At 36.6% G+C, this 23,476-nt stretch overlaps 1 protein-coding gene across 2 annotated transcripts in view; it reads left to right on the top strand.

Moving 5' to 3' along the window:
* The window catches only part of SKAP2 (src kinase associated phosphoprotein 2), a 171,630-nt gene that overhangs the window by 103,578 nt on the left and 44,576 nt on the right, over positions 1-23,476 (top strand). For both annotated transcript variants that reach the window (XM_019958861.2, XM_019958860.2), the window contains exons 7-9: positions 8,674-8,798; positions 9,675-9,738; positions 10,091-10,225. In XM_019958861.2, the coding sequence (XP_019814420.2) occupies positions 8,674-8,798; positions 9,675-9,738; positions 10,091-10,225 (324 nt within the window). The remainder of the gene's footprint in view (positions 1-8,673; positions 8,799-9,674; positions 9,739-10,090; positions 10,226-23,476) is intronic.

Below are 23,476 nucleotides of genomic sequence, written 5' to 3' on the forward strand. Positions count from 1 at the left end.
GGTCCCTATCGCTCCAAAGCCATGCTCTTTTCCTTAACTTGGTGGTTACCAGCCCTTCCAACATGCCTGTAAATGATGATTCATTTAGGAACCTGTTCCAAACTCATATTTTTCTGTTTAACCTCTATGAGATCATGGATCAGTATTATGAACCTATCTCCTCCCACTTTTAAGGGGGTAGTAGTTAGTTTGTTGGAGAAGGAAATAGCAACCCACTCCAGTGTTCTTGCCTGGAGAATCCCAGGGACGGGGCAGCCTGGTGGGCTGCCGTCTATGGGGTCGCACAGAGTCAGACACGACTGAAGCGACTTAGCAGCAGCAGTTAGTTTGTACAAAGTATCTCTTTTCTTTCCACCTAAGGGGCTTTGCTGTCTCTACCCCCATGCCCCAGTTAAAGAAAACCCTAGCGCTATATAGTATGTGGCAGCTGCAGGTAGCCTCGGTTCAAACAAGAGTCATTCTAAATGTACTTCAAAAATTATTTAGCGTATCTGGGTTTTAACTTTTTCATTATAGTATCTTTTCAATATAAAATGAAAGTCAGTAGAAAATTGGGCTTTTAACAGATAATTTAAAATAAAGTTTTTATCTTGGCAGGGAAATAAAATTTTCCATTGAAGTTGACCTCTCTGCTCTCTTACTTCCCTTACAATTTAACCATTGATAGGAAAAATAGGACATAGCTGTTCAATCAGTGTGAGTGACAGTTATAAAGTGTTTTGATGTTGAAATAGCATCGTAGTTCTCTTTTAGTACCTACAAAATATTGCTAGAATGATAATATTATTTGTATAATTGAAGTTCTGTTGTTTTATAACAACAACTTTAGTAACAACCATAAGAGCTTACCTTTCTTCCTGATTCATTTGATAGAGGCAAATTGTTGGGTCAGGGCATTAGCATTTTATAATTATATCATGAATATATATAAAATGTGTAAATCAAATCTGGCATTTAAAAAATTCATTTTATAATGTTGTTTGTATAAGGAAAGATGATATCTTCGTTGTTCCTTAAGAAATAGAAATAATTTGACCTGATAGAAGTGAAATAATTTTGATATACAATACTAACTTAAAATCTATCAAAATAAGTGTTAAATAAAAGACCTTTATTACCCTGTAGCAATACAGAGAAGTTAAAATGTACATCTGATATTTAGTAGGACTTCTTCAACATGAGGAAATATTCATGTACAAATTAAGTCTTACTAAAGGTCTGATGATGATGGGTCAGTTTGCAGTAAAATAGGACAGGTTTGATTTAAAATATATCTATACATCTGTATATCTGGAGGAGGAAATGGCAACCATGGCAGTATTCTTGCTGTGATAATATGGACACAGGAAGTTCAGTCCATGGGGTCACGAAGAGTTGGACACACTGAGCAGTTGAGCACATCCATCTGTACGTAGACTGAAGACATATGTGAGTATGTATATGAGGGCTGATGAGCCGGGAAGGGGTGGGACCAAGTTGGTGAATTCCCTAGTCAGAAGTTTGGCCTTTTTTATATAAGGGACAGTTAATGTTTCTAAGCCTTGCAGGTGAGTAGATGGTATGACAAACTTTGATTGGATGTTAGAAAGATCATGTTGACAGCTATCAGAAGGTGAGACTGGAGGCAAGATGTGCTTTGAAGCTGAGAGAGGCAGAGAATTCAGAGAGTTGTTTACCACTGTAAGTGCATGAAGGAGACACAAGTTATCTCAGGTGTTCTTAGCCATTTTCATGTTACCTGTGTAGCAGGAGTGTCATTAATTCTCTATCATAGAAGGCTCTAAGAGGATAACATGTATAGGATATTAAGATATTCCCTATATAGTATTTATCTTAACAATACCTATATGTATGTAGGTATACATATATGTATATATAGTATATATATACTATATATAGTATATATTATATAGTCTATTATAGTCTAATAGACTATAATTGTTATCTGAATTTCAGTTGTAGTGGAAAAGTGTTGTATCCGACTCTTTGCAACCCCATGGAGGCCACCAGGCTCCTCTGTCCATGGAGTTTTCCCAGGCAAGGATACTGTAGTGGGTTCCCGTTTCCTTCACCAGGGGATATTTCTGACCCAGGGATGGAACCCACGTGTCCTCCTTGGCAGGCAAATTCTTTATCCCTGAGCCACCAGGGAAGCCGTAGAGGGAAAGTAGGAATAGCCCTCCAAAAGTAGAAACATTTAAATTCCAATCTACAGGAATGCCTGTAATTTATTTACTCTCAGTTCACAGCTACCTCATACTGCACTGTTTTTTAAATCAGGTTTATTGCTGTGGTTGAAAGTGTATGGCTGCATACAGAAACCACTTGATTTTTATGCTTATAATGTACTTTTATTTTACAGAAAAATAAAAGGCTTTAGAAATATCTACAATTTCCTGCCACCAGACCATATGAGTCAAACTTATAATTCTAACTAAAGTGCTTCCCTTTGGACCTATACATATTGCCTGTGTTTGTTTTTCAGAGCCATTTGGGGCCCTTAAGTAATAAATATATATGTCATAAAGTATTTTTCACTTTAAATAGTATTATATGATATTTCCTCATGGTATAACTCATTTATGTGAGCTATGTAAACAGAAAAAATGTTCGTGTGTCTTTAACTGAGGGCGTAGAACAACTTACTGATCAGTTGGATAAAGTTTAGTGGGCATAATTCCACAGTATTAAGGGGCGTATTTCCCTCTTTCTTACTAGGGAGCATTAATACTTATGAAACTAGCATGAGTTATTCACTAAGAAGGAAAGGCCTTGTTAAACGTAACAAGCAGATATTATCAAAAATTTCTGAACACATGTCATATCTTTCTGTTTGCTAACCATTTGTACCAAATTAGCATTCTTGGTATGAACAACAGTTCAGATTTAGGACCCAGGCTGGCGTATCTGCTTGACTGATCTGAAAGAGGGAAAATCTAACCTCCCTCCAGCTTCTGTGGTGGGAAGTGTGCTCTGCTCCCTAAAGATCTCAGGACTAAAAATAGGAAAGATACTTAGATGCTGGAGATCCTCAAATAACAAATGGTCATAACTCATAGGGGTGCTAAATGATGTAGAATTATTTAGTTGCTATATTTATACTGTATTTTAAATGGTAGGAGAGTGGTTGGTGTTTTAAGCATGTATTCTGCAGAGCCAGCAAAAAAGAAAAAAGTATATTTGCTAGAAAAATAGGACTGGCTAGGTTTGGGGAGGTGGCAGTGGGGTAGAGGGAGATAACATGGCAATACTTGATGAAGAAAAGGGAGAAATTAAGAATGATGCTCAATTTTCTGGTTTGGAGGCTTCACTTAATGGAGGTACTGCTTATGGAGTAGGAGGACACATCAGGAAAGATCACAAGTGAAGCGTGAATAAGGATAAGATGATCTCTGTTGTGAGCATGCTATATACATTGTGCCTATAAGACATTCAAGAGATAAAACATGGATAGTGAGAAGGTGCAGATTTGGATATTCAGTTCTGAAGCTGGACCGAAAATAGAGAATTATGAGTGACAAGCATATTGATAGGAATTTAATCCCTGGGATTGGGTAAGGTTGCCCAGTGAGTACTGTAAAGCAGGAAAAGAGCAGAATTTAGAGCATAACCATAATGGCTATTTAAGAGATGGGCAAAGCAAGCTGAGAAAGTTGGGCACATGTTTCAGGAGGAAATGCAAGCTGTAACACTTATCAACTGAGACTTCATAAATCATATCTCCGTGAACAGTGGTTTTGCAAACACTAACGTGTATCAAAAATCACCTGGGTTATTTGCTAAAAACTTGCTTTCCTGGACACACCCCCAGGGAATCCTGTACAGGAGGTGCAGAGTGGTAGCCATTTCTACATTTTTAACAGGCATCTGAGATGATTTTACAATAGGTGATTCTTGAAATATATTTTGAGAAACACTTTCTAGGAGACAGTGTGAAATGGTTGAAAAAGCAAGATTTTGGAATCAGACTTATGTTATAGTCCTGGCTTTTACTGCTTTGGTTGTGTGACTGAGAACAAGTTGGTTATTTTAAGGTTCTTTTTCCCCCCTCATCAGTGCTGGGGATATAATATACACCTTCTCTGTCTTAGAATTATTTCAAGATATATAGGGGATATGCTATATTAAATTTCTGGCATATAGAAGGAGCTCAGGAAATATGATACGTCTTTTTGGCCCTTAACCACACCCCCACCTCCCACCCCAGAACACAGCTGTAAACCTAAAAGTGAAGAAGTAGGAGGAAATAGCTACCATTAACGTCATGCATTTTGTTTTATAAGAGATCAGAGCCAACTGCTTTTTTACCTTGAACCTACTGTTTTAGAATTGTGTAAAATTAAGTTACCAATTTAACAGATTTCGTTACCTAGTTTCTCCTGGCAGTCTTCAGTTCTGTAGACATTAAATTTGAACAGCATAATACAGGCAAGGTTAAAGTGTAAAACAGAAGCTGAGAGAAATTTAATAGTAGGACAGACACCTCAAAAATCCTGAGGGCATGAACATGTTGTAACATACTATAAAAACTAATACTCAAATTAGTATTACTAGATCGTCAAGAAAATGTTAAATTATGCTTAACAGAACTGTCATATATTTCAAGATGATTTCCATTACAAAATCCAACAGTTTATAAAGTTTTGGCACTTTTAAATGCTAAACTAAAACTTCAGCTAGTTGGGAAGTTTATTTAGGTAAAATATCTGATTAGTCTATTACGGTTATGTATAAATGAACTTCTACGCTCTTGCTTCCTATTTGATTGGCATGTAACTATTTTTAAGTCAACAAGTGTCTTTGAAACTGTCCCAGAAAGTACTGTGGAACTAGCCTATATGTAAATTGCTGTGGTGCCATATGATGCTAAGGTTTTCTCTTTTTTCTCTGTTTTGAAGAGATGCTAATGTGAATGGAGAACAGTGGAGTCTTAGCATAGCCATGTCTGCCCATTTTATGTCTTGAACTTTCTGACTCATGTTGACTAATTGGAAATATGGCTACTTTATTGTTAAGGATTTGAAAAAGCTGAGAAAGAGTTAAAAATCTTTCTTCATTTTCTGTTATCATGCTCCTACCCCCCACTTGGATATTTGTATGATTGGAGAAGGCAATGGCACCCCACTCCAGTACTCTTGCCTGGAAAATCCCATGGACAGAGGAGCCTGGTAGGCTGCAGTCCATGGGGTCGTGAAGAGTCAGACACGACTGAGCAACTTCACTTTCACTTTTCACTTTCATGCATTGGAGAAGGAAATGGCAACCCGCTTCAGTGTTCTTGCCTGGAGAATCCCAGGGACGGGGGAGCCTGGTGGGCTGCCATTTATGGGGTCGTTATTTATCCTCAAATATTCAATAATCAGCTGACTAGGTCTAGGTATTAGTTTCTTATTATTTTCACTTGTTTAAGCAACACTTTCTGCCTGTAGACTTGTCTGTCTTTGATGGAGTTTAATTTTCTTCTGTTATATCTTTGCTTATTGGCACTGTTTTATATACTACCCTTCTTCTGGAACACCCGTTATTCTTATGTTGTATTTCTGTCAGTCTTCCATGTTCATCATATTCCCTTTGTTCATCTTTCCCCTTATTCTTTTCTCCCCCTACCTACTGAGGAAGTTTTTAAAACATATGCCTGATCTTATTTTTCAACAATGTTCACAATTTTCAAATTTTTTCACCTTAATACATTATGAATTTGGCTGCTGCATTTTCTTTTCCCTTATACAGCATTTTCCCCTAATTTTACCAGCTCCATTCCAATTTCCATGTCTCAGTCATTCCTCTTTTTATCTTACATTACATTATTTCATTTTATTTAGAATTATTTTTAACTTTATAAAAGATGCAAACCAATTGTCTAAAGTTTATTCCTGTTTCTCATTTGTGCTTGCTTTCTATATCTTCAGTGCTGTGTTATGGTTTTGTATTACATAACATTTTTATAACACCTGTCTTCATTTGTTGATTTTTCTTCTTTTATTTCTCCTTGGTCAAGGATATACTATAATAGATATTATAGTCTCTATAATCCGGGATCGGAGAAGGCAATGGCAACCCACTCCAGTACTCTTGCCTGGAAAATCCCATGGACGGCAGAGCCTGGTAGGCTGCAGTCCATGGGGTCACTCAGAGTCGGACATGACTGAGCGACTTCACTTTCGCTTTTCACTTTCATGCATCGGAGAAGGAAATGGCAACCCACTCCAGTGTTCTTGCCTGGAGAATCCCAGGGACAGGGGAGCCTGGTGGGCTGCCGTCTATGGGGTGGCACAGAGTCGGACACGACTGAAGTGACTTAGTAGTAGTAGTAATAATCCAGGATGCTTACCTCTCAACTGGGTTAGTGACTTTTCTCTGGCTCATCTGACTAGAGGCTGCTCATGTCCTCCTCTTAGACTCTAACAGAACATCTGATACATGGCCCATAGCATATTTTTGGGTGGGGGTTGTCTAAAAATAATCTAGCACTAGAAGGTACCCTGCTCATCACAGGTCTTCCAAACTCAGTCTTTGTAGTGCTGATTTTGCATCTCCAGACATAAACTCCCACTCCATGTGCTTTTCCATCCCCACTCATGTTATATTGCTAAGAATTTTAGACCCAGGTTGGAGGTAGGAAGCCTGGATTTTTGAACAGTTGGACTAGGTGAGTAGAGTGATTGAGACTTTGTGTGGTCCTGGAGCCTCTTTCCTCCAACTGGTCCTTGAAAATCCTATGTTCTCTGCACCTCCCACTCCCTGGGAAGTTTAAGGAAATCTCTCAGAACTGTCTTGTAAGTCTTTGATATTTTGCTTCCAACAACTTCCATTTTTTATAGCGAAAAGTAAATCCTTTTTCATTGCGGTGGATCATTGACTAATGTTCCTGGAGCACTTATATTTGTATCCAGGGTGTGGGAAGGTGTTGGGTGTGTGTGTTTCAGTGGGAGGGTGGGAAAGGTCTGGTACTGGTGTTGCTAGTTGCTTTTGTCTCACCATGCTTGTAATGCTCCCTTGCTTGTTTTTAAGTGCTCAATATACATTTGTTGAATGAGTGAATAAATGATTTATTTTTCTTTGAGAATTTCAGAAGAACCAACAGTACTTAACCAGTAATTATTATTCTAATACCCTTTCCCCAATAGTATTTTTCTAGTTAGGCATTTTGCAAATTATGTTCTGGGAGTACCGGTTCCATAAAATACTCTGTGAAAAAAGGGTTCCATTGATAAATACTTTTGGGAAGTGCTGCATACTAAATTTTTCTCATAGAAATTTGATTAATATATATTAAGGGCCTCAAGAAAGCCTGGACTAACGAAACCTGTATAACTTTGTTTAATTCAGCATTTCCCAAACTTGTTGGGTCATAGAAACCTGTTAATATCCAATAAAACATGCTTTGGGAAATGCTTTACTCTGATTTTTACAGTTTTCACCTCACAGAGTTTAATGCAGACTTTTTCTACAAAGCAAACTTAAAATTTTTTAATTTGAATTGCTTTTCAATTATCTAAAGGGATGTAAATTATGACAAATATGATTAGCATGTGCAGATTTAAGTCAGGAGTTACTAATTTAGATATCTTTTTTTCCTTTGATGTTTTGAACAAGATATGATCTCAGTGACCTTTTGAAAATGCTTCTTACTTCAGGCATTACATTAGTATACTTAAGAAAAGGAGATACATATTTTACTGGTGCCGTAAGCTGAGAGAGCCCTGTACTGTATGATACGAGAGTATTTCTGTATTTCCCCTGAGCTCAGCGAAAGTGACAGTTGTTCTTATTCAGGATTTTAACATTGTACGTTACCCTAGAAAGTAATTCTATAGCAGTGCCTCTTTTCTCTCAAAATCATGTAACTGGATAAAGTGGAAAAGGTGACTAATTTTATTTTCAGTTTCAGCATTAAATCCTTTGTTGTATTACTACTTTATTTGTCTTTATAGTAATATCTGGCTAAAACTGAAGTCATCTTTTCTTTTGACTTTTCATCGTATGGGATTCAAATGTGCTTTACTAGTTTAACTGTTCACTGACTGGTTATGAAACCTACTTTTGTTTTGGTAAGAAATGCTTCTGTACTTGCTTTATCACTCCTCTCCATTCAAATACTTGTTTCCCTCATATCTTTTTATAATTAGTAGTTTTGTTTTGCTTTTTAAAATTAGAATTTGATTTGTTCCAATTTAGGGGGTTTTTCTAAAACAGAAAAGTTGTGTTTTAGAAGCTTTTGGGGGTGGGGGGAATTGGAGGGTGGTGATGAAAGGAGTTAATAGTAAATAAACGCCCAGCAGGTTTTCAACTAGATAAGTTTTCCCACTGGTGTACTACATCTGAAAGAGCCATGGATTTGTAGTGGGCTTGTCTAGCAAGTTCTGAGTTCCAATCTTGGATTTTCCCTACATGAAATTGTCATATTTGCTTGCTTCCTTCTGAATAAGACCACTATCTATAGACATCTTCTTCTGGTTCCCTAAAATGTCCTTTTTAAACTCAACCGTTCCAAATACCTCTAGAATTAAAAGCGATAGCTAAAATGTTACTTAAGCATTATACTATGAAAGCAGTGTGACCAAAAATATTCTTTCGAAGAATTTATCAAAAAATCTAAATAAAAATTAATCAATTAGACATTTATATTCACTATAGTAAATGACATTCTAACTTTTGTTTCATCTTAAACAGACAAACAGCAGAAGGGTGAATTTGCGATAGACGGCTACAATGTCAGGATGAATAACACTCTTAGGAAGGATGGAAAGAAAGATTGCTGTTTTGAAATCTCTGCTCCTGATAAACGTATCTATCAGGTTGGAGTTTTTATGTTGCCTTGAAATTAAGTTGATAAGATTTCCTGATTTCATTTTTGATGACATTAACATTTTGTTAAAACAACTCTTCCTGACATTTTAATAATAATAATAAAACACTGGGTTTAAAACATTAAAGATTCATATAAGAAGAAATAGATTTTAAAAAAAAATTCAGATTAGTTCAAGTGATATCTTCTTGAAAGAGAACAGGAGAATATGTAATTCATCAATTACTTCACATGTTGCATTTTATACCTATTTTAATAGAACTGAGTGATTTTTTAAAAGAATTACATAGCAGAAAGAGTGAAATTATCAAAAGAAAAATATCAGCGTGTTAATGCATATTGTATTGCTTAGAGTTGTGGGAGAAAATGAAGGTAAAGACACATATCAGCTCTGCAAGTCAAGAGCTATCAGCTAGCATCAATATGGAATGTATGTTTAATAAGTTTTAAATATCTGAGATTGCAGTTGAAAGCCAGTTAATTAAGTTGTCAGTTAATGTGTTGGAATCTGACAAGAACATTTTTAAGAAAGCTGTACCCAGCAGTCTAAAGAAATTCATGGGTGTCTTCTAATTGTCAAGGGCAAATTTTGTTCATCAGTTTTGTCTTTGACATTGATGAAGAGAAGCAGCTTTTTTTCCTGCACAGCTGCCAGCTGCTGATCAGAGTTTCAAATCCATCATCCTCTGCTTCAATTACATAAATTTGTCAAAATTAACTGTACATTATAAGAAGCATCCTTGCAAGAAAAGTAGTACTAGACATGAAAAGAATTACTAATGGTCTTGTAGAAACGAAAAGGAGGCAACATACTTTTCATTACGGTGGTGATTTTTTTTTATTGCTATTGTTTGTTTTTCCTTAGTTCACAGCAGCTTCTCCCAAAGATGCCGAAGAATGGGTGCAGCAGCTGAACTTTGTGTTACAAGGTAAGAGCAATCCATTGAACAAGGTATCACAGTCTTTGAGTACTGAATAACTGAATAAGTTGGAGTTTCATATACAGAAGCTTATTGACTTCTGTGAGAAATGGCTGGCAGAACATGACTGGTAACACATACCATTGACTTCAGATTAATAAAAGTGTCTTTTCTGCAAGTACCATTTAGTAACTTTTAAATTCACGTGTTTATACATCAATCCATTTCTAAAATGTTCAAATTAAAGATGTAACATATATCAATATTGTGACTCTGTAGGGCTGCATTAATTTAGGTAATAAGGTTTGGAAAATCACTTTTGCATTCTTTAAAGTTTTACTTCCTGAAACATGTTTTGTAGATATGGGGTCTGATGTTATCCCTGAGGATGATGAGGAAAGAGGAGAGCTGTACGATGATGTCGATCATCCTCTTCCAAGCAGTTCACCAACAAGGAGTCTGCCAATTGATGATGAAATTTATGAAGAACTTCCAGGTACTTATTTATGGTGATTCAGTTAAGGATTTTAGGGCCTTAAAAAAATGCCATATATCATCAAGTTGACAACTTGAGAAGAAAATGGTGAACTATTAATATTAAAAACGAGGACAAAGAAAATCTTCAAACTCTATATTACAAAAGGTTCTGCTTGAAGTGTTTCAAGTAAGTGGATGTACATTTATGAAAAGTGAATGGAATGTTAAAATGAAGCAGATACAGTCCTAATCTCATGGGACTTTTGGCTCATTAGCATTGTTTATGCTACATAATTTTTTAATTAAAAAATTGACTTGCCTTACAGTTTTTTCCAGCAACTCACACATCATTTTTTATTTATACATCTTGGAACTTCCATTAACCAGAAGTTCTATGCATACCCCATATGTCAACAACTTCTGCCTCATGTATTCCTCCTTGCTGTAGTGTATTGCATTGTCTTGGAGGAATATTCTTGAACTGTAAACAAAGGCCTTTTGAGGCTTGAAGTTTTCTTACTTGATATTTTATCACTCTGCATTTTCAGGCATGATTTAGTGTTTATATGCCTCAGTATCTGTTATGTAATATAAGTTTAGTTGTCTTAATTTGACTTGCCATTCTGACAGCCTCAAACAGAAAGATAGGCATATGGAACTTTAGATACTTAGAATATGAAAACACTTAGGGAATTATTGCATTACTAATACTCTAGGTTGAAATGAGCCTTTTTCTGGTTATTAAAAAAATCAGCCATTGGAGAAGAAAAAGAGATTATATTTAAAAAGAGATATTTAACTGACATTGCATATAGAGAAGCTATTTTTCTTTAACTCAAACAATTTAACAACAGTATAAACTTTAAAAATACCTAAAATGTTCAAAATTAATATACAAATGTGATTTTCAATAACTAGCACATAGACTTTAGAGTCAAAAGTTTAAGTTCTGCCAAACCATTTACTAGCTCAGTGACCTTAAAAGTCAATTTCTTCATCTATAAAATAAGGATAATTTCATGAGGGGGATGGTGGTAAACGAGGTCACGTATCTAAAAGCTCTCAGCACAGTGCTTGAGTCATAGCATGCCCATAATATATTGTAACATGATCATTATTGTTTTAATTAGTATATCTGGTAAATTCTGCAAATGCTTATATGGAGTTACAATAGTGGTTTTCCGACCAAGTAAGAATTAGTGATTGTAATGGGATTATAAATCTAAGATACTACAAAAATTACCAAAATATGCATCCGTGTATTGTCTTTTACTACCTTAGAAGAAGATGATTAGTATAAAAGCATGATTTTGTGAGCAGTGGTAATTTGTGCATTTCTATTATTTTAATAGAACTACATGGTTATAGCTCCTTCCTTTCTGATTTATCCCAAGGAAATGGCTTTTGCCATGGCATCAGCATCCTCAAGTAGGAAAGAATATTTATTCTCTGACTACTTTTTTTTAGTCACACCATATCACTAATACTGTCATATTAGTCTTTAAAAGGTTCAGAAGAGTGAGTGAGCATGTGTACTGATGTCAAATGGAAGACTGTTGTACCTTTACACATGACACCATTGTCATATATACTTCCTTCTTTTAAACCTTGCAGCGAGGGGGTCTCGTTACAAACGCCGCAATGACTGTCAGTTAGGTTCTGGGTTTCTTCAAGTTCATCATCCTCTCCCCACACCTCAAATAAAAAATTGGTCAGGAATAAAGGACACATATTTATAGCATTTTCATGCTAAAAAACCAAGGAAGATCGCCTGTAAGTAGCTTGAAATCTTAAAAATATGAGACCTCTTTTATTTTCCATCACTGCAGATGGTCTTCATCACATTTTTTTTGTTGGCCTGGGGCCACATAATCATTGAAAATAGCAGGTTACTTTTGAAGTAGTCTTACTTCTTGCTGTGGTACTGGAAGAAATCTAAGCTGCTCTAGGATTCAGCGCCCCTGCCTGGGATCCCAGTGGCTGTACAAAGTGATTGAGTTTGATAGAGACTGCAGGTGTACCCCTGGGAAGAAGCTGGGGTAGGCAGCTGTGGAATGTCTAGTTCTTTCTTCCCTAGGGTAACGGAGAGCCGCTTCAGTGTCCACACAGTTCAAGTTTGCCAAGCTTGAGCCAGCCACTACAGAGGGAATTTTTTTTTTAGTGAAAACCCTAAAGTTGGCTCTTAGAGTTTTCGTTGGATTAAATATCTAAAACTAGGAAGGTAACTTTTTTTTCTTTCAAAAATGCTGTCTCTTTCAAGAGAAGAGTAAAGCTAATTGCTTTCACTTCTGTAAATTATGAATATAATTTTGAGAGGACGTTAAAACAGTGGAAAAGCAGTGAGCATACTTACAGTTAGTATTTTTCCAGCTCTGTACTAACAGCTGTGTATATCTGAAATCTGACTGGTAAATTCCCAGAATTAATTAATACTACCATTTCAATGGGCTTCCCTGATAGCTCAGTTGATAAAGAATCTGCCTGCAATGCAAGAGACCCTGGTTCCATTTCTGGGTCAGGAAGATCTGCTGGAGAAGGGATAGGCTACCCACTCCAGATTTCTTGGGCTTCCCTTGTGGCTCAGCTGGTAAAGAATCCGCCCACAATGCAGGAGACCTGGGTTCAATCTCTGGGTTGGGAAGATCCCCTGGAGAAGGGAAAGGCTACCCACTCCAGCATTCTGTCCTGGAGAATTCCATGGACTGTATAGTCCATGGGGTCACAAAGAGTTGGACACAACTGAGCGACTTTCACTTTCTTTTCACCATTTCAACATGATTTTCTGTCAGTTACATATAGTTGAAAATTAATCCTCTTAGTTGAAAGATGAAGCATAAAATGTGTTTGGAGAAAAATCTAAGCACTCAACATGTTACTTTAAAGCACAGAGTCCTTTGAGAAAGTAAAACTCTTGCTCAAGTGTCTTTTTAATGTGAAATAAACCTGCAGTGTTTAAGTCTCAAGAATCATAATAAGAAAACATGTTTAAAAATTGTATTGCAAAATATCCCTTGAAAAATGTTTATAATTTTATAGGAATGTAAATAGTTTCATTGTAATTGTTTTTCAGTTAGAATATTCTAACTTTATTACAGCAGCTTTTGTTTAATTTCCTGTTCATTAAATTTTAACTAACTTCACAAAAGAATAAGAATAAATTTGTAAGTTTTTTTTGCATTTAGGGTATTTATACGCATGTAGACAAGAGTTGAGACAATGCCATTTCTGGGGAATATTAAAGACATTTGGCTTTTCTTTAAATATCCTAATGCTTTGACATCATTTATGTCTTAGTACCTATTAGCATCTTTGTATTTGCAAAGTTATTATTTGATCAAAGTGTGTTAAACTGTTTCATAAGACAGTAATGAGTTCATTTGGCTTAGCACAAATTCCAGAAGTTATTGTTCATTTTTTCATTAGAAATGTAGGAGAATGTTTTTGCTTTAATCTGAATCTCAAAAGGGGAAAACAATACTTGGGAAACTCCTGCAGAAATCAACCCAGCTTGCTCTTCTCTTCTAGTAACCATGTCATCGGATTTTTTTTTTCTGTAAACATCAAGACATTCTGCAGAAACAGAACAACAAAAAGACTTTTAAAGATGTAGACTTAATAGAATCAGCTAGTAACAAGAATGATAACTGCTTGTTAGCCTATTAAATCTGTAGATTTCAGGGGAATTGCATTTGAAATTCTTCTGGCAAGTGAACTGGAGGAGAGAGGGTAGCATAAAATAGGAAGATAAATTTCTAATCCCATTAACCTATTTTTTTTAAAAAAAACTTCATTCATTTTTTTAATATTGTAATGATAGATTGAACTATTCCAAGCCAGGAAAGGGTGTTTTATTCTTTAGTCATTCAATTACATTTTAAATTTATTCAATCCAACTATCTGCATCTAAAATGGAATATAAAGTGAAATGCAGCTATAAATTTTTCCCCATGAAGCTAATGCATATACATAAAAAAGAAGTGTTTGAGTATTTAAATTTGAAGGAATCGTCAGCAAATGAAATGAGAGGCAACTTAATCAATTAATTACAACCTATCCCCCCCAAATACATTTTAGCTTTCTTTTCTTGCTGAGTAATTATTACTCATATTACCAAGTTAATAAGGTTATAGAGGACCTTAGAGTCTCTGGTATTAACATCATTCCTGATTTCACCAAACAATTTTTTCTTATTCCTTTGGAATGCAATGGAAAGATGCCAGTTGACTTTCATAGAATCACATATATTCAGCATTTCAATATCATTAGTCCAGACAGCCTGCTGGCATTCTTTTTCCTTAAACTATGATACTGAATTACAAAGTATGGTGACATGATGTCCTGTTATATGGTATGATAGATAACTAAAGTCAAATTTTGGAGTTGTTTAAGCTCCGAACTCTGCTGAGAGGATTATCTGAAGTTATAGAATATAAGGAAAACATCCATAAATTAAGGTCACTGCACACATCTAATTGTATTTTATCTTTGCTGAATATAAGTGTGACTTTAGGATTCTTCATGTTGCCTATTTCATAATACAGCATGAAGCTTCGGGATATAATTTTGTCTGTCATGTTGCTTTTCTCTACTTTGCCATTGGCATTGCAAACAAATTCTTTTCATTACAAGAGATGCTTTAACACATATTAAAACCCCAAATACCTATGTGCGTGCAAAACATATATTTCTAATTGTAGAGAAATAAATTAACCTATTTTTGCAACCTGGCACTTCATCTGTGGTTCTCAACCAGGAAAGATTGTGGTTCTCAACCAGGAAAGACCTTGGCCCCATGGGTGCATTTAATGATTGAATTCCTGGAGGCATTTTTGGTTGCCACAACTAGGGTGTGTGTGTGTGTGTGTGTGTGTGTGTGTGTGTGTTACAGTGGGTAGGTGCCAGGGATGCTGCTTAACACCCTACAAAGCACAGCCATCCTCCACAACAAAGAATTATCTGGCCCAAAGGTTGAAAAACTCTGTTACAAGGATATAAATTGGTTTATCACCTTTTTATCTATGTCTCATGAGTTGTAAAAACTCGTCACCCATGCTTCACATGAGTTTATTTTTATGGACAAAACACAGGTTTTCTTATAAAAGTAAAACTAGGATTACACAGAATGGTTCTAGGTTATAACGGATCAGCTGGACTTGTCTGTTAACAGTTTTCATCAAGGGACTGAATTGTCTTCAAGACTCTCAGTCTTAGAAAAATGAGAAGGCATGAAAGATTAAAAAAAAAAAAAGGAAGCATTTTCTCTATTATCATGAACTGCGGTCTGTGATGGGAGAGTCTTTTTTGGGGTATTGTAAATATGTGTCTTTCTTGTATAGACACTTGGCTTATCCTGTTCTGATAGGGTTATTATCATTTGAAGCTGAAGTGAAAGACCTGTGGCAAAGGATTGCATCTTTTTAAAGGGAGTCAGGCCACCTGGGAGAATGCAGGGCTAAGCAATTCCAAGGCCACCTGGAATTTGACAGGTGGCTTTAAGAGGAGAGGAAGTCCAATAATGGGATTTCTCTCCCTTTGGGGGCCTGGACTTTGAGGAGATTAATGGGCTTGAGACGGCAGGAAAAATGTTCTCTGCTCCTGGAGGTCATCAGGGAGTCACTGAGGCAGCCGTGCTGAGAGAATCGGGGAGATGCACTCACCTGAGGCTGAGTCACACCACGCTGCGTCAGGTGGCTCTTTATTATTCTCTGCACATTTCCCTTAATTTTTAAATCTTTGCTTACAGACAGTATATGCTCGCTGGAAAAACCTTAAATATTTCTGATGGGCATAAAATTAATAAGTAGAAATCATTCACCTTCTACCCTAAGTACACATTGTTTACAGCTTGATACAAATCTTTTGTCTTTTATTTTTTAGCCCATTTATAAGTATACAATGCTTACACTTTAAAAAAGGAGATCCTTCTTTTTATTTACTTTCTTCTGCCTTTTCTTTTAATTGCTTTCCTTTCATTTTCTTTTTGCTTCCTCGTTACCTTCTTCCTTTTCTCATTCTTTTATTTTCCTGCCTTCCCTTTTGAGTTTACATTTTTTCCTCCTTGCTTTATTTCTTTCATTCCATAAATATCCTTGAGCACCTGTTTTGTGGCAGGTAGTGTACCTAGGTCCTCGAAATCCCTATGCATTCTTACACAGGCCTTAAATGGGTGCAGCTACACCTTCCCATTCTATCCTAAGCCCCTTGACATATGACTATACCCTAATTCCCCATGTTTATTTATTTCATATACATACATATTTATATGGATTTCTCCAGGCAAGAATACTGGAGTGGGTTGCCATTCCCTTCTCCAGGCGATCTACCCAACTCAGGGATTGAACCTGGGTCTCCTGCATTGCAGGCAGATTGTTTACCATTTGAGTCACCAGAGAAACCCTGTGTATATATACGTATATATATTATTCAAGTCTCATGAGTTAGTTGTCTTTGCTTTTCTGATATATGAATCCTGTCTTCCGGCAGTGTCAAAACTATCATGACACCTTCTCTTAAGGCATCCTTCACTTCCCCTCTTCCTCTCCATCTATCTCTTATCTGCTGGCTCCACTCCTTGCCCCATACACACAGAATATCTTTCTCTGTATCTGTGAAAAGTAAATTGTTGTGGTTGAGCAAGGACTTTGGAGGACACACATTGATTTGAATCCTGGCTCTGCTCCTTGCTATGAACTTTAGCCAAAATAAAAGTGAACACAGAGGGAAGGTGGAGAGTCCAGGAAACAACAGTGACCATAGCAATAGGTAAAATGTATCAGTAATGTTAATTAACTATTATTTTTCAATGAGTGTGTATTTTAATTTAAAATGAGTTAAAACTAAATTTAGCTTGCAATTGTCCTGGGCAAGATAGAAATGTGAGGTAGTAAAAGTGTGCCAGTGTGTTAGTCGCTCAGTCGTGTCTGACTCTTTGAGACTCCATGGACTGTAGGCCACCAGGCTCCTCTGTCCATGGAATTCTCTAGGCAAATATACTGGAGTAGGTTGCCATTCCCTTCTCCAGGGATCTTCCTGATCCAGGGATCGAACCTGAGTCTCCTACCTTGCAGGCAGATTCTTTACCATCTGAGCCACCAGGGAAGTGTTCTTTTATTCAGGAGGAATAAGGAGATAAATATTGAGTAACAGTAGTCCTTGTTAGGAAGTGTGTGTTAAAATTTCAGAATAAGTACTAAACAAGTAGGAATACAATGTGCTGTGCTTAGTGCCTCAGTCATGTCTGACTCTGCAGCCTCATGGACATCTTTGCAAGGCTCCTCTGTTTATGGAGATTCTCCAGGCAAGAATACTGTGGTGGGTTGCCTTCCCCTTCTCCAGGAGATCTTCCCAACCCAGGGATCGAACCCAGGTCTCCCACATTGCAGGTGGATTCTTTACCATTTGAGCCACCAGGGAAGGCCAAGAATACTGGAGTGAATAGCCTATCCTTTCTCCAGGGGATCTTCCTGACACAGGAATTGAACTGGGGTCTCCTGCATTGCAGGTGGATTCTTTACCAGCTGAGCTACCAGGGAAGCCTAGGAATACAATCTTAGGGTTCCCAAAGCAACAGAAGGGAAATAAAAGGTGATCACAGAAAAACATTTTAATTCAGAAGAAGGCAGGAAAAAAAAGGAGCAAAGAGAAAATATAAAAATAAAAAATGTTGTATATTTTATAAAATATAAAAAGCCCAAATACAAGAATAATTACAATAAAAATATAACTTCATTAATCTATTAAAAGAAATCACATCGAATTTAAAAATATATATAGCAGCATTTTTAGAGAAGATATTCCTGAAACAAACCATGTAAAATTTTCAGAGTGAGGGAATGAAAATGAATATACCAGATAATTCTAGTCAAAGAAAGCTACTACAGTAGTATTCAGATAATATAGAATGTAAGCCATAAAGCAATATTAGGATGGCAAATGTCAGTGTATAATAATAGTAAAAGAAGATGAAGTTTAAATGGATCTCTAACTAATTAACTTTGAAATCTATAAATAAAAAACTTACTTGACAAATCCTAAATGACTGTGGGAGATTTTAACTTACCACTCTTAGAAACTGGTAGACCAAGGAGGCAAAAAGTTAGTAACTATATGGAAGATTTGAATCAAAAAAATTTTTGATTGACTTACCACCCTTATGGCAGAAAGTGAAGAGGAACTCAAAAGCCTCTTGGTGAAAGTGAAAGTGGAGAGTGAAAAAGTTGGCTTAAAGCTCAACATTCAGAAAACGAAGATCATGGCATCTGGTCCCATCACTTCATGGGAAATAGATGGGGAAACAGTGGAAACAGTGTCAGACTTTATTTTTTGGGGCTCCAAAATCATTGCAAATGGTGACTGCAGCCATGAAATTAAAAGACGCTTACTCCTTGGAAGGAAAGTTATGACCAACCTAGATAGCATATTCAAAAGCAGAGACATTATTTTGCCAACAAAGGTTCGTCTAGTCAAGGCTATGGTTTTTCCTGTGGTCGTGTATGGATATGAGAGTTGGACTGTGAAGAAAGCTGAGCGCTGAAGAATTGATGCTTTTGAACTGTGGTGTTGGAGAAGACTCTTGAGGGTCCCTTGGACTACAAGGACATCCAACCAGTCCATTCTGAAGGAGATCAGCCCTGGGATTTCTTTGGAAGGAATGATGCTAAAGCTGAAACTCCAGTACTTTGGCCACCTCATGCAAAGAGTTGACTCATTGGAAAAGACTCTGATGCTGGGAGGGACTGGGGGCAAGAGGAGAAGGGGACGACAGAGGATGAGATGGCTGGATGGCATCACTGACTCGATGGACGTGAGTCTGAGTAAACTCCGGGAGTTGGTGATGGACAGGGAGGCCTGGCGTGCTGCGATTCATGGGGTCTCAAAGAGTCAGACACGACTGAGCGACTGATCTGATCTGATCTACAAAGAAGTATGTTCTTTCAGTGCACATAGAATTTTCATAGAAATTGACTATAGCATATAAGTTCATAGTTGAAATCTCAAGAAATTTCAATGAATCTGTATCATATATACTATATTCTTTAACTACAATGAAATTTAATTAGACACTAAAAAGATAGTTTAAAATACCCAAGCTTCTGTGTTTGGAGGTGAAAAAATAAATTTCTGAATAGCTCTTGAGTTAAAAGAGAGAATCACAGAGGAAATTACAAAATATATAGTTCAGAAAGATAATGAAAACAGTACAAATACAAACTTGTGGCATGGTGCTTTAAAACATATTTGGAGGGATATGATGAGGAATAAGACAAATGAGAGGATTAATCCCTAGTGAACTGGAGATGAGAGAACAATTTGAAAAACAAAGAATATAAAATTAATCATTTAAAACTATTAATATTAAAGAAATAAAGAAAGGAACAGAAACTTTAACAAGAGAAGACCCTATTAAAAAAGATCAGATTTCTTTTTTAAAGAACCAAATAGAATTAACTAGAAATTCTTGATGTTTTAGAATATAACAGCCAAATTTTCAGACTCATCTATTTATATTTCCATTGCCTAGGAAACTATACACACATAAGCGTATTTCTCCATGGACACACATCTGTAGAGACAGTCTATTGCAGGAGAGCATCAGGCTTCACTACTTTTGCAGATAGGTCAGCTGGGAAAATCAACTTCCTAAGAGTCCTCAGCTGCTTAGTTTAAAGCAATGATTAATAAGTATGGACAGGTTCAACAAAATGTCAGTGGTAGATATAAGCACTCTTCATATCTGGCCTCACAAGTTCTGCAGTTGAGCAATGCAAGACCTTTAACAAAGTGAGGGGAAAAAAATCCAGTCTGAGTTTATTAAGCTCAAGTGAAATTTGACCTTGATTTTGTTTCAAATAAAACAGTCCTCTATGATTATTTTCCTCCTTTTTAGAACTTCACTAGAATTCTTACCAAGAAATGACAACTCCTTATACCTATTTATCTATTAACCCCTTTATCCCCTATTATAGGAGTTGAGATGAGGCAGAAAACTTTTCTCATAGATGAATAAGAAAATGCATTTGCAGAGTGGTATTGTGGAGCTGTTGCTGGAACTGGATCCCAAGTCTCCTGCCTCCTAGTCTGGGCCTCTTTCCACATTCCTGATCACAGTTCAAGGAGCTACAACATAACTCTATTTCTTTCTCTTCCTGCCAGTGGAGGAGACACATGAGACGTGGGTTCAATCCCTGGATCAGGAAGATCCCCTGGAGCAGGAAATGGTAACCTGCTCTAATATTCTTGCTTAGAGAATTCCATGGACAGAGGAGCCTGGTGGGCTACAGTCCACGGGGTCACAAAGAGTTGGACACAACTGAGGGACTGAGTGCACGTGCCCTGGTCCCTTAACTTAAACAGCTCCCTCAAAGTCAGTAGTCTCTCCCAGTCATCAATCTCTGTCCTCAAATGCATTACTGGAAATTTTGTTTGACTGGACACCCCTTTCTTTTGGAAACTGTCTTATCCTTTGGCCTTTCCCATTCTTTTCTTATATAATTTATTATTATATAATTATAAATAAAATATAATTATATTTTCTTGTTACATACAATATTTATAAGTAAGCTTCTTGGCCCTATTTTAGATTTCCTCCTCATTTCCTAATGCTTGTTGATTGTTTCAAATTGTTTTCCTGTTTATGCTTTATTTCTTTAATGGAGGAGCTTTCTGTTTCTACCTTATTTTTTCTTATTTTCTCATTGTAAGTTCTTATTATTATACATTTAATTAATTGATTGAAAAAATATTTTTTGAAAGCCCAATACATGCTCGATTCTGTTCTGACTGTTGAGAGTTTAGGCATAAAAAGGTCAGACCTGGATTCATGTTGATGTATGGCAAAACCAATACAATATTGTAAAGTAATTAGCCTACAATTAAAATAAATAAATTTAAATTAAAAAAAAGGACAGACCTGGTCTCCAGTAAGATAATTACAGATGTTACAAAGATAAGTGGATCATGTGAAAAGAGCAGCTGTTTAATACTCTGTGGTCAAGGAAGAGGTGACATTTAAACTGAAAACTCTTGGCTAAAACTGGTAAATGTTAATACAAAAAGCCAAACAAAGCACCTTCTAGGCACAAGGGACACAGTGCCAGGACCCTGAGGCTGGAGAATGCTGGGATGTTCAGGAACCAGAAAGGAAGGCCAAAGGTAGCCATGCAGAGAGAGGTTAGAATGAAATTGGAGAGCTAGGCAAAAGCCAGGTCTCTGGTATGCAGAACCTCTGCATACCAGAATTGATGTTTATTGTGATCTTATGTGCAGAAATGGCACGTGGAAAAATGTGTGCTGAGTTACTCACGTGAGACTGCAGTGTTTAATTATATGAGGTTGTCCATGTACATCAAATGCCATTTAATGGTCCTGTATGATGAAAAATTTGGATTTGAAAGTTCTTTCTCTCTTTACACTCTCTCCCTGGGCAACTTTCTACCTTCAAGTATGACTACACTTACAGGCGTATGGTTGGAGCAAAGTAAAACATCTTCACTCAATAGCTAGTGATTCTCTCTCTAAAGCCACATTCATCCCCAGCTCTCCTCCACTCAGTCGGGCTTTGATGATTTCTTACTTGCTGTGTTACAAAGCTCCTAAGTGCTCTCCCCACTTCCTGTGTGTGTGTCTCTCTCTCATCAACTAACCCAATAATCTATTCTGTGCCCTGCCAGCAGATTGATCTTCCTAAAACACAGCATAGTCAAATTAATCCCTTGCTCTATAACCTTTATGGGTGTCCACTGCCAAGGTTGCTCAGTCCCAGACCCCTTCTTTCATCTGACTCACGTTTACCTTTTCAGTGCTGCTCAGACTCCGTATGCTCCAGGCAGACTGAACTCTTAACCATACGTTATTCATGCTCTGTGCTTCATCTTTGTGCCTTCATTACCTACGTTGTACTAGATGCCTTGTCTAAATCAATATGCTGAGCTAATAAAGTAATTAAAGGACAAAAATAACATATAGACAAAACTTTTGGTTAAGTTTCTCATTTTTCTATTCATAGAGTCCATGATCAACTCTAACATATTTTCTGGTATAGTTCATTGTCTACAAGATGCAGAGTGGATAGTGAGATGATAAACCCTCCATCCTCAAATATGTGGTGATTTAATCAGAGAAGTGGGTATATGAGTATTTAACTATAAAAAACCAAAAAAGCTAAACATATAAAAATAGAAAGATCTATCAACATTACCCGTCTGTCCGTCTATCTATCTATCTACATCTACCCACCTCTGCCAATCCCAGAGTATAATAGTATTGCTGTAGACCTTCGCCATATTTGTCCTAGCCACACATGTAGAACCTTTGTAGTCCCCCATCAGAAACAATGACAATATTAATTTGTTAGTTCTGTATATTCCTTACACCATTGTACAGTATTGGTTTATATAGTATTTTCTCTAAACTTGTTTAGATGAATTATTTGTAGTTATTCCATTACAAACAATTAAAATACCCTTGAAGGTTATGTCTATTGGACACAGTACAGTATTTTTATAAGTTTAGAATGGTGTATTACTAAACACAGTATAGTATTATCATGTCCTCCACCTTTTAGAGCATTAATACTTTTATCAGGAATATCTCATTTGATATTAGGAGACAATGTACATAAAAGAATTCAAAACCTCTTTTTTAAGCTAATTAATACTTTTTTCATTTAGTGAAGAAAATATTTTTCAAAGAAACAGATTTCAGAAGTTTCTTAAGTCATATATTTCCACTGTTTCAAAATGTTGAATAGTTCTTCACTTCCTGTAGGATAGATAAGGCCCAAGCTCCATACCTGGACATTCAAAGGTCTTCTACAGGCTCACTGGAACATTCTAGGTCAGCCTCTATTACATTGCACCAGATCTCCTATTTCGACAGACAACTTACTCTTCATTCTCCCAAACATCTGCTACTTTTCCAGCCTCATGTTTCTGTTCTTATACTTCATCTGTATGGAGTGCTCTTAGTTCAGTTTCTAACTAGTTCCTTGCCATATTCCAGGTCCATGTCAAATCCTGTCTCCCCAGAAAGCCTCTTCTGTCCATCTCAGCATGAAGTTACTTCTGCTTCCCTGGATTTCTGTAGCACCATACATTTGAAATTAATGACATAAAACTTTGTGACAACCTTGTTAGTTCAGTTCAGTTCAGTTGCTCAGTTGTGTCCGACTCTTTGCGACCCCATGGACCACAGCATGCCAGGCCTCCCTGTCCATCACCAACTCCCGGAGTTTACCCAAAGTTGTTATCTACTGTTCTGTAAATCTTATATT

This window comes from Bos indicus, chromosome 4, assembly GCF_029378745.1.
Source record: "Bos indicus isolate NIAB-ARS_2022 breed Sahiwal x Tharparkar chromosome 4, NIAB-ARS_B.indTharparkar_mat_pri_1.0, whole genome shotgun sequence".
Classification (NCBI taxonomy): Eukaryota; Metazoa; Chordata; class Mammalia; order Artiodactyla; family Bovidae; genus Bos; species Bos indicus.